The 26,464-nt window shown below is 50.4% G+C and overlaps 12 protein-coding genes across 14 annotated transcripts; 7 read left to right on the plus strand and 5 right to left on the minus strand.

Annotated features, from left to right (window-relative positions):
- Positions 1-25: 25 nt before the first annotated feature.
- LOC117592095 (lipopolysaccharide-induced tumor necrosis factor-alpha factor homolog) lies at positions 26-708 on the minus strand. Its single transcript, XM_034285612.1, has 2 exons — positions 250-708; positions 26-188 (listed from the first exon to the last, which is right to left on the minus strand). Exons 1-2 carry the CDS (start codon positions 525-527, stop codon positions 86-88), a joined length of 381 nt encoding a protein of 126 aa, XP_034141503.1. The 5' UTR covers positions 528-708; the 3' UTR covers positions 26-85.
- A 127-nt stretch (positions 709-835) lies between these two features.
- On the minus strand, positions 836-1,720 carry LOC117592093 (lipopolysaccharide-induced tumor necrosis factor-alpha factor homolog). The gene is made up of 2 exons (XM_034285609.1): positions 1,348-1,720; positions 836-947 (listed from the first exon to the last, which is right to left on the minus strand). The coding sequence occupies exons 1-2, from the start codon at positions 1,632-1,634 to the stop codon at positions 845-847; spliced, it is 390 nt and encodes a 129-aa protein (XP_034141500.1). The 5' UTR covers positions 1,635-1,720; the 3' UTR covers positions 836-844.
- Positions 1,721-2,259: 539 nt separating this feature from the next.
- On the plus strand, positions 2,260-3,388 carry LOC117592087. The gene is made up of 2 exons (XM_034285602.1): positions 2,260-2,961; positions 3,023-3,388. The coding sequence occupies exons 1-2, from the start codon at positions 2,576-2,578 to the stop codon at positions 3,132-3,134; spliced, it is 498 nt and encodes a 165-aa protein (XP_034141493.1). The 5' UTR covers positions 2,260-2,575; the 3' UTR covers positions 3,135-3,388.
- Positions 3,389-3,408: 20 nt separating this feature from the next.
- Positions 3,409-3,879, plus strand: LOC117592096. The gene is made up of 2 exons (XM_034285613.1): positions 3,409-3,662; positions 3,727-3,879. The coding sequence occupies exons 1-2, from the start codon at positions 3,424-3,426 to the stop codon at positions 3,845-3,847; spliced, it is 360 nt and encodes a 119-aa protein (XP_034141504.1). The 5' UTR covers positions 3,409-3,423; the 3' UTR covers positions 3,848-3,879.
- Positions 3,880-4,056: 177 nt separating this feature from the next.
- LOC117592090 lies at positions 4,057-4,638 on the plus strand. The gene is made up of 2 exons (XM_034285606.1): positions 4,057-4,296; positions 4,363-4,638. The coding sequence occupies exons 1-2, from the start codon at positions 4,085-4,087 to the stop codon at positions 4,598-4,600; spliced, it is 450 nt and encodes a 149-aa protein (XP_034141497.1). The 5' UTR covers positions 4,057-4,084; the 3' UTR covers positions 4,601-4,638.
- Positions 4,639-5,004: 366 nt separating this feature from the next.
- LOC117582225 (probable cytochrome P450 6d2) lies at positions 5,005-6,869 on the minus strand. The gene is made up of 4 exons (XM_034269837.1): positions 6,175-6,869; positions 5,670-6,115; positions 5,369-5,617; positions 5,005-5,294 (listed from the first exon to the last, which is right to left on the minus strand). Exons 1-4 carry the CDS (start codon positions 6,867-6,869, stop codon positions 5,131-5,133), a joined length of 1,554 nt encoding a protein of 517 aa, XP_034125728.1. The 3' UTR covers positions 5,005-5,130.
- A 732-nt stretch (positions 6,870-7,601) lies between these two features.
- On the plus strand, positions 7,602-8,271 carry LOC117582260. The gene is made up of 2 exons (XM_034269880.1): positions 7,602-7,988; positions 8,053-8,271. Exons 1-2 carry the CDS (start codon positions 7,645-7,647, stop codon positions 8,177-8,179), a joined length of 471 nt encoding a protein of 156 aa, XP_034125771.1. The 5' UTR covers positions 7,602-7,644; the 3' UTR covers positions 8,180-8,271.
- A 115-nt stretch (positions 8,272-8,386) lies between these two features.
- LOC117582266 lies at positions 8,387-8,998 on the plus strand. Its single transcript, XM_034269893.1, has 2 exons — positions 8,387-8,692; positions 8,749-8,998. Exons 1-2 carry the CDS (start codon positions 8,439-8,441, stop codon positions 8,888-8,890), a joined length of 396 nt encoding a protein of 131 aa, XP_034125784.1. The 5' UTR covers positions 8,387-8,438; the 3' UTR covers positions 8,891-8,998.
- A 68-nt stretch (positions 8,999-9,066) lies between these two features.
- Positions 9,067-9,397, plus strand: LOC117582273. The gene has a single exon (XM_034269905.1). The coding sequence runs from the start codon at positions 9,144-9,146 to the stop codon at positions 9,327-9,329; it is 186 nt and encodes a 61-aa protein (XP_034125796.1). The 5' UTR covers positions 9,067-9,143; the 3' UTR covers positions 9,330-9,397.
- Positions 9,338-11,131, minus strand: LOC117582235. 2 transcript variants are annotated; one of them, XM_034269855.1, is made up of 3 exons: positions 10,838-11,131; positions 10,301-10,774; positions 9,338-9,350 (listed from the first exon to the last, which is right to left on the minus strand). In XM_034269855.1, exons 1-2 carry the CDS (start codon positions 11,103-11,105, stop codon positions 10,311-10,313), a joined length of 732 nt encoding a protein of 243 aa, XP_034125746.1. In that variant the 5' UTR covers positions 11,106-11,131; the 3' UTR covers positions 9,338-9,350; positions 10,301-10,310. The 2 variants fall into 2 exon arrangements, with proteins under 2 accessions (XP_034125746.1, XP_034125740.1); XM_034269849.1 differs by having other exon boundaries at positions 9,339-9,350; positions 10,294-10,774.
- LOC117582252 lies at positions 9,513-10,286 on the plus strand. Its single transcript, XM_034269867.1, has 2 exons — positions 9,513-9,748; positions 9,813-10,286. The coding sequence occupies exons 1-2, from the start codon at positions 9,528-9,530 to the stop codon at positions 10,189-10,191; spliced, it is 600 nt and encodes a 199-aa protein (XP_034125758.1). The 5' UTR covers positions 9,513-9,527; the 3' UTR covers positions 10,192-10,286.
- A 1,161-nt stretch (positions 11,132-12,292) lies between the features above and the next one.
- LOC117591584 (cyclic nucleotide-gated cation channel subunit A) lies at positions 12,293-25,864 on the minus strand. 2 transcript variants are annotated; one of them, XM_034284903.1, is made up of 9 exons: positions 25,414-25,864; positions 22,475-22,643; positions 21,886-22,402; positions 16,096-16,347; positions 15,870-16,032; positions 14,782-15,321; positions 13,399-14,064; positions 13,188-13,338; positions 12,293-13,125 (listed from the first exon to the last, which is right to left on the minus strand). In XM_034284903.1, exons 2-9 carry the CDS (start codon positions 22,573-22,575, stop codon positions 12,978-12,980), a joined length of 2,538 nt encoding a protein of 845 aa, XP_034140794.1. In that variant the 5' UTR covers positions 22,576-22,643; positions 25,414-25,864; the 3' UTR covers positions 12,293-12,977. The 2 variants fall into 2 exon arrangements, with proteins under 2 accessions (XP_034140794.1, XP_034140802.1); XM_034284911.1 differs by lacking the exons at positions 21,886-22,402; positions 22,475-22,643; positions 25,414-25,864 and adding an exon at positions 17,116-17,512 and having other exon boundaries at positions 12,294-13,125.
- Positions 25,865-26,464: the final 600 nt, after the last annotated feature.

The following is a 26,464-nucleotide window of genomic DNA, read 5'->3' on the forward strand; positions in this document are numbered from 1 at the left end:
TGCTGTGATATCTATCGCTTGCTTCTTCGTTTTGGCAGAGCTTTCAACAGCGAAAGCTTTCACTGACTGTTTATTTTGAATCATATCAGATCGAATAGGTTCCTACGTAGTTTCCACAATTGGGGCAGTAATGCCGGACATTCTTGCAGTAGTTGAAGCAGTAGGGCAAGACGGCGCAAGGCCAGAGGCTAAAACAAAAGTTGCACTGTTATTGCGAGACTCCAGTGTACTCTGTACTCTTCCACTCACCAGCAAATGTATACTGTATGTATATGTATGTATATATATAGCACGCACAGATGGGTGGTCTTTGTGGAGGCGGTAATGAGGTTGGTCTGCACCTCACCGTGGCAGGAGGGGCAGCGAACTTGCATCGGCTGCCAGCCAACTTTCAGAGAGTCATCAATTGGTTGCTGAGTGGCCACCACTGTGCCGCGTGGCAGGGAGCCGGCAGGCTCAAAGGCCGTGGCGGGGTGCTGTTCATGTTCATGGTATGACATACATTGAACACGGTTCCGGGCACCCATTTATTAGAGTAGCTACTATCAGGGCTTGTTATCTCTTCTGACTAATCGCCGCAATCGGGACAAGCATATTGATTGGGCTAAGCGAGCGACAGACATTCAGAAAGATGATCAACAAAAAAATTAATGGATATACTCGGAGTACATAGAAGAGTTAAACTAAGTAAGTAGAAAAGTTTGTCGCATTTCCTGCTCCTGCTGGAATCTTTCTTGTGTTTAATGTGTGTTGCTGTGATGCTAATACAGAGTAATATTTACAGTTGATTAAGTTGGCGCTGGCACAGAGTATGACGCTAATGGATAGTATATGGAAATTAACATTAGTTCTCAAAGGTGCCAATGTACGCGCTGCAGTTGGGGCAATAGTGGTTGGCATTCTGACAGGAGTCCATGCAGTAGGGCAGGCACACGCAGGGCCAGCAGCTGTTTGCGAGAAAGAGATGGAGAGATGGAGAGAGTGTGAGTAAAGTAACGGGCATTGTTTTTGGGCGGAGTGATTCACAGTTATGACAGGCAGGTACAATTGTATCTTCCACTGTAGTACAGAGTGGATTCCAATCGATGAAAGGAACGTGTCTGGCTATTTCTGCGGTTGTTAGTCAATATGTTATCTGACTCAACTCCATTTCCACTTGAGATAACACAAAAAGCTTTCGACAGACTCTCTTTTCGTGCACACACATATTCCGATAAGAGAGTGCCTTTATGTATAACTGTATTTACCTACTGTTCGGGAACAGCAAATAAAAACACGTATACAAGATATGGCTGATCCGTTCCACTTGTACACTCTTTTCAGGGTCGATCTCGTCGCATTACTCACATGAACAGGCACAGGATCATCGCCCAGCAGTGGGTGCGTCCCGAGGGGGTGCTCTTCACGGTGGTCAGCACCTCGGCGTGGCAGGAGGGGCAGCGTATGCGTGTGGGCCCACTGCCGATTGGCACCAGATTCGAGGTCGTCGTTGTCTGTATTATCACCGTGGACTGCTGCGGTGGCTGTGGCATGGGTGGGTACAGTGGCGGCTGTGTGGGTCCACCTGGCTGGTATGTCTGCGCCGGTGTGAATCCGCTCTGCTCGCTGTACGGTGGAGGCTGCTTGCTGTCCATGGTTTCTGTTTTCTGTTTTCGTTTTGTTTTCGTTGAAGTTCTCTTCTGTGTACCGTCCGGCCTGCTGGTTGGCGTTGCACTGAGGAGCCGCCTGTGTGCGGGGGCCTAGAAAACCTTGCCCCCAAGCACCACTATCATTATCTTATCAGAGCGAGGGGATTTTCAGTCGCATTCATAAAAGGTATCCCAATCTGTAGCTGTATTGCCTTTTATTGTGTAGTTGATTTAGAGAGCAAAAGTGCGATTGTATTACGGCGAAGATGATGATTCATTCAACTCGTAGCCCCTGCACCCATACTGCTACAGTGTGTACTCCACACTTACATGTGTATGTGTGTGTGTACCTCGATGAATAATTATTGACAGATTGACGCAGCATTGGGGGGGAGCGCAAGCCACCAGATCTATAATGCAATGTGTGGAATGAGATTGACGATAGATGCAAAAGCGAGGAAACTAAATACTAATAATTACTACCATGTACAACAAATAATTGGCAGTGTGGAACCATTGTGGAAATAATTCTCAACTGGTTAGGCAGAGCGAAAATATTATTTGCTGCAGCTTCTCCTGTACTATTATTATTTTTTCGGAATATTTGAGACCACCCTAATTGGCTTAGCTGTGCTTGCCACCCACTCAAAACGATGCGCGGGAGCTTTCGTGGAGCTTTCAGTTGCTTTGACTTTGAATTCAAGTGCAGAGAGCCGTTAACCGTTAACTTTTCAGCCATGAAAATAGTGTTAGACAAACAGTGCCGGCGGCGTCGGAGGCCTGACACAAAACAGATGAACAACTGGTTTTTTTGGCCAATAGAGATCCACCCTTCCCCCCGCTCAACAAACAATGTTTTTTATGTCTTGAATGTTTTGTATGGAAATAGTTAGAAAATAACCCAATTTATAGGCAAATAGTGAATATTTGATCGTCAGTTCAGCAACATGAGTCGGCAACTGAAGTTCAATGTGCAGGCCGAGGACCATCCGTCGCAGTGGGAGGAGGAGTACCACTCGGATATGGTCGAGATCAATCTGAATGCCAGCTGCGGCCAGGCCAAGCAGCAGTCGGCCCAGGCACTGGACCAGCTGCTCCTGGCGGCCAGCGCGCCTCCGCATCGTGGCTATCCCTATGGCTATGCGGACATTGATCCCGGCACGGATATTTACTTCTGCAAGAAGTCCAACTCCACGGGCCAGCTGGCCGAGAAGGTATCACCGCCACCGCCGGCGGCCACCAACATTAGCTGTCTGCGGCAGATGTACTGTCCGAAGTGCCACGAGCGGTTGCACGAGCAGGGCGTGCGCCTCGAGCGACTGCTGACCATATGGTGAGTAGGTGGGATCCTCCCTTCAATCAATTGATGGTCTATCCCCTCCCTCTTGTTGCAGCTGCTTTGGCCTCCTGCCCATCTATCCGTGCTGCATGCGACGCTCCAACGACGACTGCAAGGTCATCTGTGGCAAGTGCGGCTATCTCTTGGGTGCCTGGAAGCGGCAATGACAATGATGTCTGATCGATGGCGCTGATCTCTGTGTTTTTTCGTTTGTTTTATTTAGTTTTTATTTTTATTTTTAATTAGTTTTGTTGACCTCGAAGCGAGAGATGAAGATGATACATTCCCAAATGTACAAACAAATGTTGTTACTCTCTTCTGCCCGATCTTCCGCTCTTCCGCTCTTCTCTACTCTCTTTGGCGCAATCACCTCGCTCTTCTGTGATCTCTTTTGCTGGCTCGTCGCGCACTCAATCGTTGCCGAAAGTGTTTGGTCCACTGTCTTGGCCAGTCGCAATGCCGAGCGAGCCGAGTAAGGAATTGGAAGAGGTGGATCTGGAGGCGGACAACAATTCGGCGGCCACCACGGCCACGCTGGAGGGAAGTACTGGCAAGCCGCAGGTGCGGTTCTTCAGCATCGGCCCCAGCAGCTATCAGGTGCGCTGTCCGCTCTGCCAGCAGGATTCCAAGACGGAGACGGTGGAGATGACTGGCGCACTGGGTCAGCTCAGCTGCCTGCTCTCCGCCCTGTCTTGGTGAGTCTCTCTCTCCCTCTCTCTCTCGCAGTTCTCTCTCTCTCAACTTGCAATCCACTTGCAGCTGCTTCCCGATCTTCGCCCTGACCTTTGTGTACTCGTGCCTGCAGAGTCGCCTCAAGACCAAACGGGTCTTCTGCAGCAGATGCGGCGGACACTTGGGCTTCCACTGGCGTCCCACTTAACCGATCAACGTTCCTCTAGAGTCTAGAATTATCGAAGTGATCTATAAATAAAAGCCATCGGCCAGCTGCTGTCTCATTTTTTGTTGCTAGCAAATAACGACTGTTTTTATTCGCCCATCACTTGGCTCCCTCTTCCAAAAAATCAGCGCCTGCTCTCCCACACCCACGCAGATTTTGATTGAGATTCACTGCCGCTGCCGCTCCGACTGCTGCTGTCAGTAGAGATCTGTGCGTGAAATGGCCAGCACCGAGAGCCTGGACGGCAGTGTCTGTGACTACGAGAACGAGGACGGCGTCGTCTCGGCCGTGCCACAGGTGGGTCACCTGACCACGGAACCGCAGCAGCTGCAGTGCCCCGCCTGCCGCCAGTGGCAGACGACGCGCGTGGAGCGCGAGGCCGTCACCTGCCTGCAGAGAATCGCCTGCACCGTGAACGTTCTGCTGTGCTGGTAGGAAGCCCAGCCGCAATGCCACTTGCCCTGCCTCTCATGTCTACGATTTTGTTCTCCGTTTAGCAATCCCATTCGCTGGGAGGGACGTCACGATGTCAATCACTATTGCGGCGCCTGTGGATGCTTCATTGGGCGACACATTTCCTTGAGCTGGTACAAGCGCACTCTCTTCAGGCTGCAGAGGGGCGAAGTGGAGGACAATGGGCGTTGGCAGCGCTTCCGCAAGGTGGAGAAGGAGCAACTGGACGCAAAGAAGCTGGGAAAGCAGCGTCAGGCCCTTGACCGTCAAGCGAACAAATGAGAGAAAAAATAATAATAAAATAATTATAATACAATTAATTAACATAGAAAAGATGTCTGTGCTCCGATTTGCTCCACAGTTGTTCTCCAGTATCGAAGCATAACTGCAGCGATTCTCTTCCAATCCAGGCCTAACGGTTCTTGTGTACGTGTGATGCTCGCAATCTCTTTTCACACACACAATCACAATGCAGCAAAGAATGTTAAATCGATTTAGATATTTGCGCGTTGTCTTGGGCTTGGAGCTTTACAGCTATGGCTCTCTCGTTCTGCCCTCAGTCTGATCCAAGCTGCATGCAAAATTCTGTGTAAAACCGTTGCATCGTCTAAAACCACCTTAAGCTAAATAGCTACAGCGAGAGAGAGAGAGAGAGATAACGAGAGAAAAAAGCTCACAGCTGAAGCTTATGTTTGTTTGTGGACAGTTGATAATTCACTTTGTTTATTTAAGAGAAATATGAAAGTAAGTGACGCGTAATTCATTACGTAACGTTGGGGTTAGCTGCGTTATTTACACATTCACTCCACTTGCTACTTTCGTATGGTCAATCTTAATTTTAGCCCCTCCTTGGGCACCATAACGGGAGCAGCGTCGAAACGGAATTCCACCTCCTTGCGCGGTGCTTGAACCAGATCAAAATTGGCCAGAATCTTGGCCACTGCCACCTTGGAGTTGACCTTACCCATTCGTAGAGCTGTAAAAAGAGCATCGAATCAGATATATGTATGTAATCCCCAAGAACAAGTGTAATCCTGAGTGAATCCTCACCAATGCAGTGCCTGGGACCCTCTCCAAAGGGCATGTAGGCCGCCTGGTTATAGTTCATGTTAGACGCATCGAAGCGATGCGGATCGTAGCCTTCCGGATTGGGAAAATAAACAGGGTCCCGATGAATGCCAAATAGCGAGATGAGAATGGGTGTGCCCTGGGTGATGGTGTGACTGGTGCCCGGCACGGCATAGTCTTCGGTGCACTCTCGATTGAGGAAGGGCAGGCCAGGATACTTGCGAAGGGTCTCTGCCAGGGAGATACAATGTAATCGGCGATCAGTGAGAGTCGAAATACTCACCCATCAGGCAGAGATCCAAGAACTTGAGATCCTGCACCGCCTCGTAGGTGAGTTTGTCTGTGCGCCGGAGATTGTGGCGCTGAACGACGGCGTCCAGCTCGTCGCGTGCCTCCTTCAGCAGGTCCGGGTACATGGCCAGCTCGTACAGAGTGAAAGCAGCAGCGGCCGCAGTCGACTCTGATCCAGCGACGTAGAAGAGAAAGGCCTGTGCCGCGATCTTCTCGATGGACATGGCCTTGAGCTCCTCCTGAGCCGTCTCAATATCCCACACCTCGTCGTCATCCTCGCCGATCTTGCCAGTGTTGCGCAGCCGGATGAGCAGCTGCAGCAAATCCTTGCGTACCACATTGTTGCGCTCCCGGAACTCGATGGTGCGCGTCATCATGTCCCGGAGAGCGGTGAGGATGGAGCTCTCATATCCCAGGCGGTTCATTAGCTTGGCAATCCTGTGGGTGAGTCGGGAATTGTGTAGAAATATTTGCAAAGATGGCAGAATGGCACTTACGGTGGACAAATGAACATGGCCATGTTATGGATCTTGAGCAGAAGAGATTTGCTCGAAGCCTCCTCGCTGCTGATGGCTCGAAACTCGTTGTTGGGATTGCTGAAGCTGTCGATCTCCAGGCCAAAGATCACCGATCCAATGATGTCCACCGCATAGGTGGTCATCAGCTCCTTCATCTCGACTTCGCTGTTGGGCCCCGCCTCCTCCAGCACACCCTTCAAATGCTGCACCAACTTGTCCCCCACATCGTCGATGGTGGCGAACATTCCCTTGATCTTGCCGGACGAGAACGATGGCGTCAGCTTGTTGCGCAGGTTACGCCACGAGGCTCCCCTCAGATTGAAGAGGTTAGCGGACAGCGGATCGTTCTTCTCGTCGACATAGACGCCGCGATCGTGGAAGCTGGCAAAGTCGCTGGTCATAATCTGGCGCGCAAGCACCGCATCTCTCACCAAAATACTCCGCTTGTTTATCAAATAGATGCCGACGAGCTTGCCCGTGTGCCGCTTGTATATGTCGCTGAGGGCCATGCCCAGACTCCTCTCCTGCTTCATCACGGTGTCCAGTATGCCCATTGGGATCTTGGCTGGCTCCTCATCCACGCCCAACCTCTGCCAGCTGCTGTAGTGCCGTCGCACACACTGGTACAGCAGGCCCACTACCAGGCTCAACAGTGCCAACACAACAGCCCACATCCTAAGCTCTTTCAGTTACGATATTCGTTGCGAAATCCAAATCCGTGGTGTACGGGGAGCACCTCTCTACTGCAGGTTCTATTTACTGTGCTGGCCACGCCTTAGAAAGCTTTGGCGAACGAGCGATAAAAGGCAACAGAAGTTTCGCATTGTTGGAATATTGCTGGAAGAGCGCCGCGCGGAACTGGAAGCTTCGGCTGCACTGCAGCATGTGTACGTGTGATGCTCAGCCGTGCGCGCAGGTAACAGCCTGACCTGTACTCTCTCCTTAATCTGCTGTTCCAGTTCCAGAGCAGAGCAACCCCAGCAAGCGGAGCGACAAAAACAAATCGAAACAAAACAACAGTTAAACGAAATCGCTCTCGAAAACGGACGCTCAGTTAGCAATAAACACTGACTTGCAAAAGTCTTCCACCCACTCAAAGTAAACGAACAAATAAATTGATTTTCTATGCCCTTTGTTTCCAGTGCGTAGAAAAATGTCTGCTGATAAAATATGCAATATGTTTTCCGACAAATTGCTCCACTTATTGGATAAACAAAAGAATGCGCCTATTCTGATCTGGTTCTGCACGACTGCCGATGACATCATAGCATCAGGGAGCACACATGTGCACATACATCTATGAACTACGTTGCTCGCTCTCGCTCTCTTTACCGCCGCTCTTAAGCTGCTCTCTTACGCCAAATGCGGCTGCCCACTCTGCTGGATGTGGTTGCTCTGCTCAGGCGGAGGTCAGCAATCGATAGTCGGCCTCTGGCCCAAACAGTTACAATGGAACAGCAACACCAGCCAGTGGAGAGATTAAAAGTCAGGCTGCTGCCTGCGGGCACGGGTGAGGAGCGGGCCGGTAATGTCATTGCCCACGTGGTAGTGGAGGGTCATCAGGCATCCCTGGTGCCGTACATTGATGATCAGAGCTGCGAGAAGGTCACAGTGCTCTCCCAGCTGGAGGCAACTGCTCCGCCTGCAGTCCAGCAGCCTCGCTTGCGGTACTATGCCGTCGGCCCCTCGACCTACAAGCTGCTGTGTCCGCTGTGCCGCGAGAGGAGCGAGGCGGCCGTGATGCGTGCGGCCAGTTGCAAAGATGCCAGTTGCTGCCTCAGCCTGCTCTCCTGGTGAGGATGAGGGGTCCCCCCTAGATACATTACCCATATGCCATTCCCCCCTTTTGTGTTGCAGCATCTTCCCGCTTTTCTGGATCTGCTGCGTGTGCACCTGGTGCGGCTGCAACCGGGAGTGGACCACCAAAGGCGTCTACTGCAGCCACTGCGGCGGCAAGGTGGGGATCCAGCGCAAGGCCAAGTAGTCGTTGGACCAATTAAAATGGAATTAATGCCAAATATTTTCACATCTAATTCTATTACGCATCTAACTCAATTAAAGAAATGTTCAAATAAATCATCTAGCGGCTCGCTCTCTCTCTCTCTCTCTCTCTCTCTCTTTGCCCCCATTCGCTTGCTCTCTTCGCGCTCGTCTCTCTCTTATTTGTTGGACAACCCGAACAGGTTGTCCGATCGCTGGGGCCACGAATCGGTTTCAGTTTCGACTGCGAGTACGTGCCAACGATGTCGACGCCACTGACAGAGACGGAACCGGCGAAGGTGGCCCAGGCGGCGGCAGTTAAGGCACTGGAGGATCGGAAGGAGCGCAAGATCTATGATAACTTCGCCACACCACTGGCGGGCACCTTTCTCAACCTGCCCCACGAGTCGGTGGCCATTAAGTGTCCCGCCTGCGGTGTCCAGGATCAGAGTGTGGTGCAGAACGATCTCAAGTGGTGGGCCAGTGAGCTCAATCGCATATTCGGCTGTCTCTTCGTGTAGGTTTCAAACAGCCCAGCTATCGCTGCGAGTAAATCTTGAATCCTTATTGCAGGACCTGCTGCTGTTGCTGCTGCTTCAACTACTATGCGCCCTGCAAGCAGACGGATCGGAGTCATTACTGCGGCAACTGTGGCTGCTACTTTGGCCGCAGCATGAAGCGGCGGGCGCCACTCAAGCTGAAGGCCACCAAATAGCCCACAAATATTTCAGCTATTTCGCATTTCTTCTAGCAACCAAAAACAAAAAGAGCCACCACCCACGATCCCCACATCAAAACAGAAATAAAATCAAATCACTCGCAATATCTCTCTGACGCTCTCTCTCTTTATCTCTCTTCTGGCTCTCTCTTTGCTGTTTGTGGCATCGCTGGCCATAATTTCTCTTCGCTGGATTCAGTCTTCGTTTGCTTTTGGGACCGTCCAGACCTCATCCTATCGTTCATTCACCATGTCACAGGATCTGTTGCCCGTTTACTTTGCCGTCGGACCTGGCCCCAACGAGATCACTTGCCCCCACTGCAGCACCAAGGCCAAGACGCGTGTGGTCCGCTCCTGGCTGCGCTGCTGCACGAAGCGGCATCATTGCGGCGCCTGTGGCGAGTACTTGGGCGTGTACCGCAGGCCCCAGCTATAGGGAGACTTCCACACACACACACTTCATGTAACATACAAATGCAATAAAGAGTTGAGATTTGAGATCTATTTAATGTGTTCCACGCGTCCACTTAATTACCAGACCAACGCCTCAACATGTGTACAGTTAAGAGAGCGATTGAACTCTCGCTCTTACACTCTGCGGTTCTCTTTTCCATTCCGTTCGCATTCCCTGCCAATGCGCAGTCAGTCGGCGGTCAGCGTTGGAAAGCACAAGATGGGTAACATGGAAGAGCCGCAGGTCATAGCCATTAGCATAGCGCCCAAGCAGCAGGTGGGCCACCTGAAACCTGAGTCCACATGGATCCACTGTCCCGCCTGCCAGCGCTACGAGTGGAGCGTCGTTCAGCTGGAAATCGTTACCTGTCTGCAGCGCTTCCTCGGCTTCACCAATCTCTGGTGGGTGTTAAATGGAGGGATGCCTTCTCATCTTTCTAATCTTTGGAACGCTCTCTTCCTGCAGCAAAAAGTGGACTGGCCGAACGGACATCAATCATTACTGCGCCCAGTGCGGCTGCTTCATCGGACGATTTGTGGCCATCGGCTGCACTGAGCGATGCCTCTCCAAGTCGGCCAAACGCAAGGCGGCCGTGGACGACATGACGCTGAAGACCCGTCCCAAGGACTGTGCTGAGCGTGCCCAGAAATCGCGCGAGAAGGTGCTGGCCAAGCTGGCTGCCAAGTCTCGGGACCAGCAGGCGGAGCTAGTGAAGCAACAGGCCTACAAGGATGCCGATGAAACACACGCCTGGCTGCAAGTGCGAGCACAAAAGCAAACACAAATGCAAACGCAAACACAAACACAAACCGTTGTGCTCACCTCTGCAACGGACGGGCAATAATGGTTGCTGCATCGACTAAGTGAAAGCTGACACGAAAGCTCTCTCTCGCTCTCTCTCTTCAAATATAATTAATCACACGAACAATTTGAAACGCACACAGACATGAAACAGTTATCTGGCTACGAAGTCTTGGGACAGACACAGGAGCTGGGCACAAACTCCTTGCTGGGCTTGACGCAGTTCTTCTCGCGATCGTAGATGCCCAGGAAGGTCTTGCAGTTGGAGCAGTAGAGGTACTCCCGGTTCTCGGGCGGCACGAGGCAGGGCAGGAAGCAGAGCGGCCAGCAGCTGATCACGCACGAAGCGGCACAGCCTGTGCTGGTAATCACCTCCGTCCTGGACTTGACCACCGGCCGGCGGCTCGTGCCGCAGCTGGGACAGTAGAGGCACCCGTCCACGGGTATCCAGCGCTCAATCGATGCCCGATAGCACTGCCGTCGGCCATTCGGGGTCTTGTCAGCGGCTTTGGCATTGGCCCTTGCCTTGGCCGCAGCGCATTCGCGCTGCTTGCTGCTGCCTACCGATTGCTGCTCTGCAGAAACCTCTGCTTTGGATCCACCGCTGCTCGGGTGCTTTGCAATGTCTGCAATGAACGGAGTTAGAGATGGCACTTCATACTTAATCCAACTATCGCCTCGCCACTTACAACGCTCCGCCTCATCGGCCATCTGCGCCTCGGTCATGCCCGTCATCTTGCCGATCTGGGACACCCGCTCCTCGCTCACCCCGTGCTCGGCGGCTAGCTTGTACAGGTTCTTGATCTTATCATTGTCCTGCTCAAAGATCTCCGGATGCTCGTCCTTGATGTGTGTGAGCAGCGCATCGGTGTCGTAGCGCGAACACTCCACCACCTGCAGGCACCGCAGGCAGCGCATCGTTCGCATTCCCGTTTGCTGTTCCTGTTTTGCGGCCATTACTTGATTTGAATGAATGTTTTTTTGTATTTGTTACTGGAAAGTGAGTAGACTAGCAGTGGGTGCTAGGGGATAGGAACTGGAAATACTTCTAAGGGCTGTCAAAACCTTTGCCTTGGTTTACAAGAATCCCCCAAAGCAAACAAAGAGGCCCAGTTCGGAGTGGGTAGCTGGAGGCTGTTGCCTCGCAAGGTGTTCGAATCAATCACATTACCCACCCCTCCACCTATGGTGAAAGCGCTCACCTTATCCGCTTTTAAGTATATTAAATATTCCTCAATCCAATCCTTAATGTGTTTGCCACTAACTACAAGCAATATGTGGCACGGAGTTTCGCAGGCCCCTGAGTCACCCTGTTTATTCATAATGCCCTTTCGACTGCGTCAACATTTTATTGTCAGTAATTTTGCACCGGCAGGCAGCCCCGTCGTTTGACAAAATCAGCTTCATGCCCGTGCCCGTGCCCGTGTCCGTGCCCTGCCCCCAAAGTGATTTTAAAGGCGTCAGGCAGTTGAGTTGTGCCCCGTGCCACACTCTTTTTTGGGGGGGCGGGGGGTTTCTTTTTTGAACATTTTGGCAAAATTGATTTTTTACTGCACTTACAGCATGATGCGAGCATTTCGGGGTTCCGCATGGCTTCCAGCTTCCTTTTCTGACACTCCTTCGGCTCTGCTGCTCTCTTCTGGCTTCTCCTTTGGCTGTGACATTGCTCATACGCCCCGTATCGCCACACTGTCGATGTGGCACCTAAAAAGGCAACGCGTGTCGCGCTGTCATTTTCCTCAATGCGTCTGCATTTATTTACTTTGTTGTTTCTTTTTCGGGGGCCTGCTTGTCTACGCACTCGAAGATGTCATTAGAGCCAGCAGCACAAAGGATCCGAGTGGAACCGGAGGCTCAGCGAGGCTCGAGGTGATTTGCATTTATTCTGCTCAGCGGATGGAGAGGAAGAAGGAATATTTCTGGTGCCGCATACGCTCACTCTTCTTGCGAATAACTTGACTCGATTTTCGTTTATTCTGCTGTAGCTTACGGAATACAAATATACAATATGCGAAGGGGTACATACTTCTTTCTGTACATCATCATACATTCTGGTACACACAGAGTTACATTCAATGTGTCTACGACTAATATAAAAATACATTTCATTTTCACTTATATTTATTTGCTCTTCCACTCTTCCACTCTTTCTCCTTCTCCTTCTCCTCTTTCGTTTTGTGTTTTCTTTTGGTAGCTTTGTAAGCTTTTTTGTTAACATTTTTCCTTGAAGTCGTTTGGGGGGTTGTTTCTCTTCTGTGTGTGTTTTAGGGGTTGCAGCTCTGACTGATCAACCCCCTGCGTCTCTCGTTTCTACTACTCCCTCTAGTTTGTTCAGCAATGTCACTGGTTGGTCAATTGTTGTTGGTTTTTGTTCGTTATTTGGTATCTGGTCTATCGCATCTATCCATCAAGTTTTGTTTCAAAAAATGATCCTAGCCTAGCTGCATATAAAATTGGACTAGTTTTATGTATACTTAACATATGTACATAGGGTTGGTTAAGGGGGCTAACTTTGTGTATTCTCTCTCTCTCTCTTTTTCATCCCTTAATTCTAACACACACACACACACACACAAACTTTGAGGCACATTCAGTTTTGAATAATTCTAGAAATTTATAAAGTTATCTACACTTTCGCATTCCATGTGCCTTTCCCCTACAAACTAATTGTAAAAAATTAAAAATTGATTTACCTTCCCCGTAAACTTTTGACTTTTAAACTACAATTTTGGCCCTTGGCCAAAAAGGACTCGGACTCGGTCTCGGGCTCCTCCTATCTGCGCTCTTGGGGCCGAAGGGGTTTGGTCTTGCTTGGTTCCCGCTTAGAGCTTAGAGCGTATTCTGCTTGGCAGCCTCTCCACTTTTGGCAGTCGCGTCGGGACGAGAACGTGGGCGCCGCTTGGGCTGCAGCGAGTAGAGGCGTCCGCTGCGGGCTCGTGTCTGTGGCTCGCTCTCCAAGCGCCAAGTGCCAGGGCCACTGGGGAAGGGAAAGCACAGAATGAGCAGAGGAATTCGAAGGGAATCCCAAGCAATACTCACTTCATCTCCAGCTTGGCCAGACGCTGCTTGATCTTGGCCTGGCTGGCCGTGTACTCGGCGAGGAGTCGAGCCAGTCGCATGTTGAGGTTCTCCACGGACAGCTCCAACTTCTCGATGCCACCCTCTATGCTGTCATGCACGCGCTGAGAGTCTGCAATGGAGATTAAGAGCATTAAAAGAAGCTCCCAGTGGAGGAGTAGTTAAGCCTCACCTGAAAATATCTGCTCGTCCAGGAGGCCGTCCTTGCGCAGCAGCTGACAGCCGCGTTGGGTGAGGGTGGAGCGTGCCTCCGGGTAGTCGGCCAGCGTCTCCCAGAGATCCCGCTTGGCCAGGCAGAAGAGATCCGAGTAGCCCAGGGAGCGCACATTGGCGGTGCGTCGATTGCCCGTCCGATTGCCGGCAATCTCCAGCACGGACACCTCCCCAAAGACGGAGCCAGCGCCCAGGGTGGCCAGCACGGTGACGCCATTGTCCCCCACGACAGAGAGCTTGCCCCGCTTCACGATGTACATCTCCTTGCCCACATCACCCTTGCGGCAGATGTAGTCGCCGGGGCTGAAGACCTGCAGCTTGAGCTTGAGCACGAGCGCCTCCAGCAGGCCCGGCTCCGTGTCGTGGAAGATGCGCACCTGCTTCAGCGTGTCCATGTGCACCTGGATGGCAATCTCCGCCTTCAGCTTGTCCGGCAGCGCGGCCAGCACTCGCTCCTCATCCAGCGCCCCACTCTGGGACCAGGTGTAGGCGAACCAGCGGATGACACGCGCCTCCAGCTCGTGGCCCACACGCCGAAAGGCCATGTACTGCTTGACGCCATCCATGCGGTTCTGGAACTCGACACGAGCGACATTCATGTTGGAAATCATGGAACCAATGTTACCTGGGGGTGGCACAAAGGGCAGAAGGAGTATTAGAGGTGAGTATTACCCTGCAGCAAGCTGCCATGTCACTTGTGGACTTCGGGCACACAATGGCGGACTAATGGCGGCACTTCCGGTGCTCAGTGACAGACAGTTGTTGTGGGAGTCTGCTGCTGTGGTGTGACATGTTGTGTGGTGCCTGTCCAAACGAACTCGACATTCATCATTGAGTAAGTAAATTTGTTTGCACAGTCACAGGATGAGGTCGAGGACAAGTCTGGCAGCTGCTGATGCTGCCCATCTCTGAGCGGTAATGGCAGCGATAAGGGCAACGACAAAAATGATAAAAAGGCACGTTTGCCAAAAAGAAAAGGAGCGGGGAAGTGTGCGACAGCAACAAATCAACCCAACAACCAAAACAAAACAAACTTGAACAAAAAGGAAGAACTGAAAGCGTAATGAATAATGTGAAGAGGCTGCAGGATGGAGCGATGGAGCGATGGAGCGATGGAGGGATGTCACAATGGATCGATTGGGACCCCGTGTACGTGTGGGTCGAGACCCTGACGTGCGTGGCTGTAAATTAATACCCCATTGATGTACCCCCCCGCAGATGTGACGCTGCAAGAACCAATTAAACGATCAGGGAAAATGTTTTGCGTCAACAATGAACGAAAGAACGAGCGAAAGGCAAACATAGACCGCAGCCAAAAAGGGCAACCCAGACTGGCACTTACCCACAATGGTGGCAAAGATGAGAACACCAGCGAGAAAGTCTGCCACCACAAACAGATATTCCACATCGTTCTCTGGGGTGGGCGTCTCTCCGATGGTCGTGAGGGTCAGGGTGGACCAATAGAAGCTGTAGATGTACTGCCGCTGCAGCGTGTTGTTCCGCGTGCCATTCAGATTGTAGACCCACGAGTCGGAGCTGAAGCCAATCTCGTAGCTGATGGCAAAGTACATGCAGGCGTTCCAGTGGATCAGCACCAGAATGGCCAGCACCACCTTGCAGATGCGAAAGGCATTCGGATACCCGGTGGCCGTCTCCGTGCGGTCAAACCACTCGAAGAGCCGATTCATGCGCAGCAGGCGATTCAGTCGCACAATCACCGGACAGGGCAGGTACAGGCTGCTGCAGGTCTCCGGTGGCCACCAGATGTACGCCAGATCCGTGGGCAGCATCGACAGCACGTCCAGGTACCAGCCCTTCGTGTGAAAGTAGTTCCTGCGCAGTCGGAACGCATCCCGCACGAGCAGACCCTGGTCCAGAAATCCTGCGAGACAATAAGAAAAAGTTTAAGGTTAAGGTTTGTGCTCTGAGATGTGAATCCCCCCCCCACCAAGGTTGCTCGTTGCTTCTTTTGTTTCAGGTTTCGTGCCTTTTTGCCAGCTTTAACGCAGTGGAATATTTTACAGGGCACGACTTGGGCATACCCTAAGATAAGCCAAATGTGGAGATTAATGGGGTTAACAGCAGACGGCGGGCAGTCGCCACTGCAGGGTATCAGAGCATTTGTTGCCATTGTGGGAAATGTCAAGGCTGGCTTATCCCTGCATTTGGCAACTCAACCACGCCTCCACCTCCTCCCTACCCTGCCACACACATGCAAGCACACATGTGTGCTTCGTGTGGCACTGAAATGGGTTTCATATGCGTGGCAAATGGCTTTGCCGACAGCATTCCCATTGCCATTGTCTGAGGCGGGGCTTAAAGCGAGTGATTCGCTTGGTTCCTGGGCCTCATTTGCATAGGTAAATCTCAAACACGCACAGGAGGAGGGGAACGGGGAACGGAGAGCTGGGTGGATGTCAGTTAACTTACCCTCGTGCATGTGTACCAGCATATCCAGCAGATAGATGAAATCGCATAGATAATCCAGCGTATACCAGACCGCAGGGGCGCTCTTATTGATCTCCCAGAAGACGGCGCGTCCCATCACAAAGATGATGTTGTAGAGCACGGCCAGCGAGACCACAGCCAGCCACTGGAGAGGTGCAGAGATGCAGTTGAGCTCCGATTCGAGTTGTTATTTGAGTGGCACACTTACCCTGTAATGGGACTGCAGTGTGGGGTCCACGGAGAGGCGATTGCACAGGGCACTGCTGCCGCGTATCTCGCTGGAGAGCGCCGCGTCGTCCATCATGGGACAGCCCTTGGCCAGCTTGTCCGTGTTGGTGGCATTCGAGAACTTCTCGAGGAACCAGTCCGGTGGCTTTGGTCGATTCCGTTTGGTCAGACGCTGCCTCAAAGCCTGTAGTGTGCGCCGCAAGGCCGACGGTTTGCTCCGTTTGCTGGGCTCCTGTTCGAGGGAGAGGCGGGAGGGAAAGTTAGGCGAAAGTTTCTGCTAGAGTTGTTTGCTAATTGAAACGATTTGAAGCTGGGCATACATAGAACACGAAAAGCTCTCTTTTAAACGCATTAAAAGTTGGCCAGCAGCCAAGTTTTGTTCTTAAATTTTGTTATGTCTGCCAGCAAAGGGGAAAGGGAAGCATCTTCAGGGGTCTTCCAACGGAATGCACTCCACACACCCACACACGTGGTACACCCGCGCCCCTTGTGGCCATTAAGGGCGTGTTCTTGACAGGCTAATAAACGCTTATCAGACGCCGGCAGCGGTTAATCCATTAAACCATCTCTCCACCAAGCGCTCTTCCAATGCGCAAAATGAAAGAAAAGCCAACAAAATGACTCATACTCGTACGGACCCGTAAGTCGCGTTATGCCGGGGAGCAATGGCAAATGGCAAATGACATTGCAATGCCACGCCTCCCGCTGTTTCTTCAAGCCCCGAAGGTCACTTACACACACAGTCATGTGCATGTGTGTGCACCGTACACTGGGCAAAAAAAGCGTTGCAGTGTGAAGAATATTGATGAAGGAATTGTGGAAGATCGTGGAAAGCAACAGGAGCGAAAAAAAAGATTACCAGATGGAATCTACATTTCCATTTTTCACATCATTTCCTCTGCACATTTTTCGATTGTTTCAATGTTATAATTCCATTCACATTCTTCCCCACTTCTTTTGCCTAACTTCTCCCCGTGTATTTATTTTCATGTCGATTTACCGCATCTGTTTGCTGTCCCGTTATGGCTGCTATATCCAATGACTGCACCATGGCTTTGACTTTGAAATGTCGCATACAAATCCTCTTTAGCGTCTACGTCTGCGTCTGCGTCGTCGCTTTCGCCTACGTCTCCGCCTTCTTCTTCGCCTGCTTCTTCGTTGGATTTTATCACAATTCACTTCCACTTCAAGTACTTCCACTTTCAGCACTTCCACTTTGATTGTTCTCCAAATTTAGCCTAAAACCACAGCAGCAACAGCAACAAAAACAACAAAAACAAACGTTGATAACAGTGAAAACAGGCAGCAAAGCCGTTAGTTTTCTTGTTTTGGGCAGAAGCTGCACGCATGCGCCTGTCGACATCGACGTCAAGCTGTTTATTAATACTGTGCCGCCCGTCCGCCCGCCTGCCACGCAACTTGCCATTGAAGGCAAGGCAGCGCCGCGGACAGCGACGTTGACATCGACATCGAGCCGAAGCGAAGCGAAACAAAACGAACCGAACCACGCGACAGGCATACAGAATAGACACAGACACCCTTTCCACAGAGAGTAGTGTGGCTTTGAGGAGAGGGTTGGCAGAGCAATCACTGCCAGAGAGAGAACCCCAAATATTCCACTGCTTGTCATAAGAGTAACACGCAAAAGGGTATCAAATGTTGCGACTCCTACGATTCCCCTCATTGCTTGTGTGTTGTCAATACGCGAATGCTGTTTTGCAATTTTCTTAATTTGCATTGCCAGAACGCGTTTGCCGCGTTTTAATTAATTAAAAGCCGCAAACAACTGAACGTACACATGGCTCAGCCCAATGATGTCTCAGGCGACTTGAGTCCTTCATTGGCCACGCACTATGAACCGACTGGACGACCTGTGTGGCGGGTGGTGGTGTCCATTTTGACAAGATTGATGACGCCTGGCGCTGCTTTGACATTTTGTCTAAATGTTTTTTAATTGTTTGGGCCATCATTTCAATTAAGCTGAAAGGCTGCGCCGGATACCGGTCGCCAAATACTGAGAACAACTAAACGCACTTTTGCATAAATTAATTGCAATTGCGTTGACAAAACAGCCAATGGGTTGGCTGTGATAGATTTCCCTGCAGCTCAATACATTTTGTATTTAATTTCCGATGAGCTCATCGCTGAGTCAAGGCAACAGTTGGCCATTTGCGAAGGTTACGCGAAATTCGAGAGGTAAATCGAAATTGAAACTCTGACCCAGGCGTCGGCCAAACACCATCAAAAAGCACCGTCAGCAGAGGCACACTAGAGGCAGAGGCAAAGGCAGACCTGATTGGCATTCACGCCACAAAGACCACGCTGGAGCTGCACAATAAATTTCCATAATTGTGAGTACCCCCCACCCCATGGGGGAAGCGTTTTATGCTAAGCAAATCAAGCATTTTCATAGCGATGTTTAATGCACGCGTGCATGAGTAAGCTTTTTTTATGCTGTTGGTATGAAATAAAGCAGAGCAGAAAGGTGGCTGTGAAGCTGTGGGTACTCTTTAAAGCAGAACTAAAAGTGCCAAACATTCGATTAAAGATCGGTAAACTCAACTAATTATTATTGAAATTCCTAATTCAAGCTTTTGGGCAGAGAGAGTGCCGTTTAAGCCCAGTAGAGAGACTCAACAGCTGCTGCACCACCAAACAAGCAGTTGAAAAATACCAAAACGCACGCGTATGTGTGTATTTGTGAAAGTCGTAGGAGTGGGTGGAGAGAGGGGCAGCTGTTTTGCGGTACCTGCACTCTAATTGAGAAAATAAATACCCAAAGCACAGCAAACTGACGCCATACAAGCATTCATCGTGGGTGTAAGCAGCACTAGCCAGGGATAACGTGGACTTTTGTTCCATTAAAACCAGCTAAAGCCGTAGCCATGTGCTGGATTGGATCCCCTTACAAATATTGATTGATACTTTTGGGGGAGGGGAAAAACATTCTAATGGATGATGAACAACGTTTTTAGTATCTTATCACTTGATTGATTCGAAGGTTTTGCCTTTACCCTTTCGCACGTTATCGCTTATTGGTTATTGATACACTCGCAATGGGCGAAATGGAACTGCAATGGATTGGCCTACGAGTAGTTTGTTATTTATTTTGATTGTGATTTGGATGGGAACGTGGGAAATTATGCAAATTGTGGCGCAGATTGAATGCTCATAACTGCCCTCTGATTTCTGGCCATTGTGGTGTTGCGAAGGGGGGGCAGAGGGCAGCAGAGCTAAACGATAACGCATGTCCCGTTTGACTGTCTCTCGCTCTCTCTCTCTCTCGCCCACGCAACTCCTGACTGTTCTGCTTTGTGCTGCTGCTGCCGCGTTGTCTCCTTCTTCGCAATTGTTTTACAGTTGCGCCGCTACGCACGAGTACGAGCAGAGAGACAGACGAGAGGCAGACCCTCATCAATATGGAAATCCACTTGTCGAATGTTCCTGTTGTTGCTTCAAATTTGAAGCCTTGTTTTCGATTGTTTACCGAACGCGTTAGCGGGCGAATTTGACATTATTTTACAACAATTCAAATTATCTATCCTCTTTCACGTTTTGACTTGTACTTTATGTATTGCTGGAGAGAGTTTTGCGCTGCTTGCTGAGGAGCTAAGCTGCCGACTGCGAACGCGTTTTTTACCCAACTGTCGATGGCGCAAAAAAAATGAATTTGACTAAGCGGAATGTCCCGGAGAAGCGACAGACAGAGACAGAGAGAAAGAGAAGGAGAAAGAGAGAAGACTCCCCGCACTTTTTTGCTGTTTATTCTAGAGGTCCGTCCATCTGTCCATCCATCCCACTCTTTGTCCCGTTTGTCGCATTCGCCCTGTGTGCCATCATCGTGTTGAGTGTCTTGCCGCCTTCTCAAATTGCACACCCGGCTACGGAATACTCGTACCATCATCATGCCAATGGATGGTTAAACAATTGAGCCAACAGCCATCTCTGTGTGTGTGTAGGTACGGCCGGGCAAATAGAGTTCATTAATCGGTTTAATGGCGCTCTGACTCCTGCCCCTGATGACAGGGTGGTCCGAGGTCGAGGCTGTTCAACTTGAAGAACTTGTAACTATTTTAGATTGGCACGAGACTTGTCATATTTTCAATGCCAATTCTATAAAGTTTCCACCCATCCCCTGTCCCTGTCCCTGTCCCTGCTCCTGTCCCTGTCCGTGATGTCCTGGCAGTCCATTTTGAGTAATGGACCTTTATGTAACCACAATGGCGGCAGTTTGGGGGCTTTTTCTCTCAGCTCTCCTGCTGGCCAAACACTGGAAACACACCTCAAAAGCATTAACAACAACCACAGACAAGGACAGGCCAGGACAGACAGAGCCAAGCCAATATTTGGTCGTCGACAGCGGTGCCATGCGGGCGGAGGCAGGGCTGAAGGCTTTGAGGGCTTTTCATTTGTATTTATTTCATTGCGTTTTTCCGTTGCTTTTTGTATTGGCATTGGCTTTGCTGTGTTCTCTTGCTGTTTTCTGTTTCCTATCGGGCCATTTATGAAATGACATTGAAACAGTTTCTGTGTTTCTGCTATAGCTTCTGGTGCCTCCATTTCATATACTTTGAGGGGCTACTAGACTTGTACTCGACTCTCTTATCTGTCAAATTGCTTGTCTTTTGCCCTTGGCTGACCACCCCCGCTCTCTTTGGGCTCTTCTGAGCAGCAGCTGCTCAGCGCCAACTGTCGAATCGCCCGCCACCCATTCCCATCTCCATGCTGGAGCTCCTCCAGCCCCAGCTGGACGTTCGACCAAAATACACACTCACTTATTTATAGTCCTGCGGGTCAAAGGAAGTGCCCAGATTGGCACGGCACAGATCGGAGTGTCTTGTTTCCTAGCTGGCACTTACAAGGGGGAAACCCAAGTAATGCAATTATCCTCGACAGGACGTGGGCCGGACTAACCAATGAAGGCTGCAGAGGAAGCGCAAACTGCACCAAACACATGGGATGTACAAACAAGAGTTGTTTGCTTTGAACAACGAGGAAACAGATTAAAGATGGGCCAGTTTTCGGTTACCGGTGACTGAGAACCGGCTTACCCCTGAATCCCCCCCCCCCTTAAAAGCAGAAACTTTAAGCTATTAGTAGAATTTGTCTAAATGCCTCAACGCCTGAAGACTGTAAACATAACAGAGTCAAGTCTGCAGTCGGTTTTCGTATAGTTTGGAAGACGCGTTCAACTCTTCCTTTAAGCATATTTAAATTTCTAAACTCCTTATTAGAGCATTCCGCTGTTTGCTTAGCAAAACCTCTTCAATAATTCTCCCTCTCTCCTATTCTTTTTGTCTGTGTTTTAAGTCGATTGACACGTGCTAATAAAAATTGCTGCGGGTAGCCGAAAATGGCATTCAACGGGCAATGGGCGACTGCTTGGGGCGAGGGGCAACTGCTTGGACGACTGCTTGGGCGACTGCTTGCGGCGCTGCCTGGGCTACGTGACAATAGAGGAAGTAATTAAAACGCGATTCACTGGCAAGGTCAAGTTTATGAAGGTTTTCGCAGTTCATTTGCGTTTGCCCGAAGCGAAGGGAGTCAGAGCATGACCCGAAACAGGGCCAATTCCTGCCTGCAGCCAGCGGTGGAGTCAATCAATTATCGCAATTACTTAATTAGATTTCCACATAATTGAATGCTGGCCGAGACCATAATCGGTGTCGCTTATCGATGCCAGCGTTTATCTGCGTTTATCTGAGTCCCAATCGAGTTATTTGTATGCCTTGATGGAATAGTTATGTGAATTTCCTTTTATGCGCCTCACCTGTATCAGTTTCCTGCCATTTTCCACGTAGCTGGGATCACTGCTGGAGTGTTGCTGTTGCTGCTGGTGCTTTTGGCGATGCTGCTGAAGGTCAGCTGGTGCAATGGCCTCCTCCCGGTTGTCGTTGTCGTTGTCCTCGCCATCGGCCTCGCCAAACTCATCATCATCGTCATCGTCATCATCATCATCATCATCATCCTCGTCGTCATTTGCTGCTCTCTGATTGCCATGGCGATGGCTTCTCCTTTGCCAACTGCGGCGTGGATAATGAAGCTGATGCACCTCGAGGCGCTCGTCGTTATCCGCTCCCAAGGGAATCGAGCTGGCTGCCTGCTCAACAGAAATCGCTGCCGTTGGCGCAAATGGAGCGAACAAGCCGCCGCTAATCTCCTCGAGCGGCTGCTGCTGATGCTGCTGCTGATGCGACTGATGCGGCAGCTGCAGCTGCAGCTGGGCGGGCGCTGAGCTGGCGGTGCCCACAAAGCGCGTGGTGCGGTACATGGGACGGGAGGAGAGGCTGAAGGGCACAGACATGTACATGTAAGTACAGCAATCATTCTGCTGTCTGCTGTCTGCTGTCTTTACTTACTTGTAACCGTATTTGGGGGACTCCGTTTCGGGGCGTCTTCTGGTGGACATCATTGTGTTGACCCGATCTCCGCGGGCGGCAGCCATCATGTAGGTCCACATGGTGGAGCTGTGTGTCAACTGCTGGAATGCGACTACGCAGGGCACGAACACATTCTCAAGGACGAAGTCTGCAAGGGAATGCGTGCCAGCAGAAAAGCGGAAAGTAATAGAAGGATGAAAACATCATCAGCTGGAAGTTCAAGTTAAAGTTTAAGGGGGAAGTTAAGGTGGGGATTAAAGTGCAAGTTAAAGTTATTGTCTGAAGTGCCTAAACGGTCGCTTGACGGCAATTGTGTTCGGGCTCCTGCCGCAACCGCAGCGGCGCACTCGGGGCGGTCGTAAAGGCGGGGCTTGTCTTCCCTCGCCCGCTGGGTCATAAAACAGTTTGAGAGAGAGACGCAAGCATAAATGGCAGCCGCTTAGTGGCGGATGGGGGGCTGCAGTAATTAAGCAATTAAGCATAAAAACGGTTGGCTTACAAAACACATTCTGTGGCTCGACATTTTTAAGTGCCCCTCAAGGTAGGCAACAGCAAAAGTGGCACGAGCAAGTTTGTGCATGTGGCAGGCAGCAGGGACTACAACACTCTTGATGGCAAATTAAACTTTGATTAAGTGGCAGAAGAGCTCCGGATGCGTTCGGGCGTTTTCCCAATCATTTCAGTGGCTGCCAATCTCGCTGTCTCAATCTGCATCTATCTCTCGCTGCCGATAGGAAACCCCAAATCCAATTCACATGCCAGCAGCATCAACACAAAGCTAATGATGCGAAAATGATAAATACTAGCTGCCAGAGGAGCACAAGAAATGTCTGCACACAGCTACAGATAGATATGTATCTGTATCTATGTATCTGCATCTTTATCTGTAGCTAAGCAGCTGCAGCTGTGAGTCATGGCAAGTGGCAAGTGGCAAGTGGAAATGCAAATGCAAATGGCTAATAATCAAAACGAACCGAACTTCTTGATGTCATTTCCACTCGAGTGGCAGCCACAAAGGCCACCAGGGCCACCGAAAAACCCCCGAAAATTGCAGTTGATCCTTTGTCCCGTTCTTTGTCTGCCTGCAGTCAGCAGCAGCAGCGTTTACTGTCGCGTGATTTGATGCCATAGATTATCGCCGGCTTGCACGTTCCTCCTCCCGCCTTGGAGAGCATTCAATTTTAAGTGCAATTTTTTCTTGTTGCGTGGGGGGAAGCCCTCGATGAGTCAGGGAGGGTCTTTGACCAGGGAATTGGTCCATTGTCTCGCCTCCGAAAAATTGGTCTCTCTGTTCAGAGCAATTCAAATGGTGGCATCGATTTTTAGCTATAAATTCAAACAAAGTCCATTTATCAACTTCAGCTGCAAGCATTTTTCGTGCCAGATAAGACTCGACTTGGCTCGGCAGGAGGTAACTTTTGGCCAGCCACTTTGCGGCAAACATGTTTGCAGCTTCCCCACGTTGACCCATGCTGAAGCCAATCAAGAAGGGCACACCCAAGCCCAAGTTCGTGGCTTGCAGCTAAAATTCTTGGCAATTAACCAAACACAAACCGCACTGGCCACAAACTTCAACTTCCTCTTTTGCGGGTTTATTTTCTGCTTTTTTGCTTGCCACAACTCGAATTGCTAACGAGCAGCCATAAATGTGGCCCACTGTGCGGCATGGAGTGTGTGTTCCTGTGTGTGTGTGTGTGTGGCTCATTTGTAATGATTAAGTGGTGCTGTGAAGCACAAACACACACAGAGAGAGAGAGAGAGAGAGATGAGAGCGAGCCAGTAAGCGTGTGATGTTTATGCCCCGCAGGAATCGTTTACACTTCCCAGCCTCGGTTAGTGGGGGGATTATGATTGTCCAAGTCCGCACACCCCGTAAGTAAGTGAACACATGTCCATATTGAACAAAAATTTACCCGCTTTTCTTTTTGGCCATTTCCGGCGTTCGATGAGAGCTGCGAGGAGCCGCCCCAGCTGGTGGCGAGGATCAATTAGAACTTCCCGCAGCGTTCTGCTACAGCCAAGGATGTTTATTCAATATAAAACACTGCCACAGCAGCAGCAGCAGCAGCAGCAGCAGCAGCACACTCAACCACTTTGCTATTGGACTTTAATCCGCTTAGACACATCACGTATGCGCCCTGTGCGCCGTGGGGGGAGGAACCGCTTTCAAGTTCAATCAAAAAACACGCAGAGGGGAGCACTCTTTAAGCTGAAAGACATTTTGCACAAAGGATATCCAGGACACACACACACACACACAGCCAGAGACAGGATGCACAAAATATGCTAATGTCAATTATTTTGTGCGTAATTTGCTTTTCATGCTTCGACGGGAAATGTGTAACTGGCGCCTCATTATGAATATTCATTTATGCCACACACACACACACACACACACATACAGAGACATATTGTACACACATGTGTGTGTGTATCCTCTCTGGCATTGCCACTTGACTCGTCATCAACAGTCCCTCCTCCCGCGAGCGCGCTCTCCTTTGTTCGCTAATAACTCGAGCCACCAATCGACGACTTATCTAATCTGTTTTTGGTGGTTTGCCGGCCATAATCTGCTGGCTGGAGGTGCTCCGGCTGGTGGCTGCCCCACAAAAGGTGAGCGGCTTCAATTAACATTCGTGCACGTAAGCGCAATAACGCAAATGGATTCGGGTTTTGTTTAATAAAATGTGATATTTATGGAGTTTGCTGCTCGTTGCTCCTCCTGCGACCCCACTGATACCGAATGCCAATTAATATGGCCCCAAGTTGTTTATGTGTCCTCTCTGGCTATGAGTTAACAATTAGCCAGAGATATCCGCATGCACGCCCCAGGGCAGTGCTGAAAGTGCTGAAAGTGTGCAACGGGATGGGATGGGATCGGATCGGATGGGACTCTGTGGTTTGTCCGCGTAAAGCACCTTTTAATCTGTTACCTCGAACCAAGATGGGTACTTGAGGCTGCTCTCTGGCTGTGTTTGCTAATCCGGACAACTGTCGGTTGGCGAACGGAGGTGATGCGTAATCCTATTAGCAGATGCCTCGTGGCTCGCGTTTCGTTATGTGTCGAGAGCTTTGAGAGGAGCCTGACTGCCTGCCTCCTTCCTCTCTCCCGGTTACTTGTACACTTGTTCCGCTGGCATTTGATTATTTAAAAATGCGTGCAGTAATTTGCACATGAAACTTGAATATTTTTACGCCTCGCAAACTTGCGCCAATCTTTGCATATTTCCAGCAACACTCACTAGCACACACTGAAGCACTCACACACACAGACAGACAGACGGACGCTTAGCGAACGGAATGGGTACTGTACCATTTACATTTGTAGCTTTAGGATTATTCGTTTTATTATTATTATTCTTATATTTTGTTGTTTGTGTTTTGTTTTTTATTATGAATTTTCTCTTTCTTTTGTGCACTTTTTTATTGAATAAAAATTCAAATGAAACGATGATTTCGCCCCCGCGCGCACAAATCGCGGAGCAAAACGGAGCGAAGCGCCAGGCGAGATCCCGAGATCCCAGTGTCGGATGGGGAAGGATGGAGTTCGTCCGCGGCGTGTGCGTTCGAGTGCCTGGTTAGCGGAGCAATGAGAGCCAGCCAGCCTGCTGCAGCAGCAGCAGCAGCAGCAGCAGCAGCCGCCGAACGTTGCCGAGAACGAAGACAGAACACATCAGCGTCTCGCTTCCCCTTTCGGTGTACCGTTTGTTTGTCCAGCGACGCTTTTCATTCATGCCTGCGTGCGCGAGCTTTCGCCGAAAGCTCTCTGCCTGCACGACGGAAGCTGGCGGCAGACCTGTTGAATGGAAGATGCTGGCCAGGGTTGCCACCCGTGTGGCGGGTCTAGCGTCTGCTGGCGTCGGCTGTTGCCAGGGCCGTGAGGACACAACATAAATTAATTAAATCAATGCTCTGAACGAATGTTCCTTTCGGCCGATCATAGACCGCCGCTCCGCATGTGACACATTG

This window comes from Drosophila guanche, unplaced genomic scaffold (assembly GCF_900245975.1).
Source record: "Drosophila guanche unplaced genomic scaffold, DGUA_6, whole genome shotgun sequence".
In the NCBI taxonomy this organism is placed as follows: Eukaryota; Metazoa; Arthropoda; class Insecta; order Diptera; family Drosophilidae; genus Drosophila; species Drosophila guanche.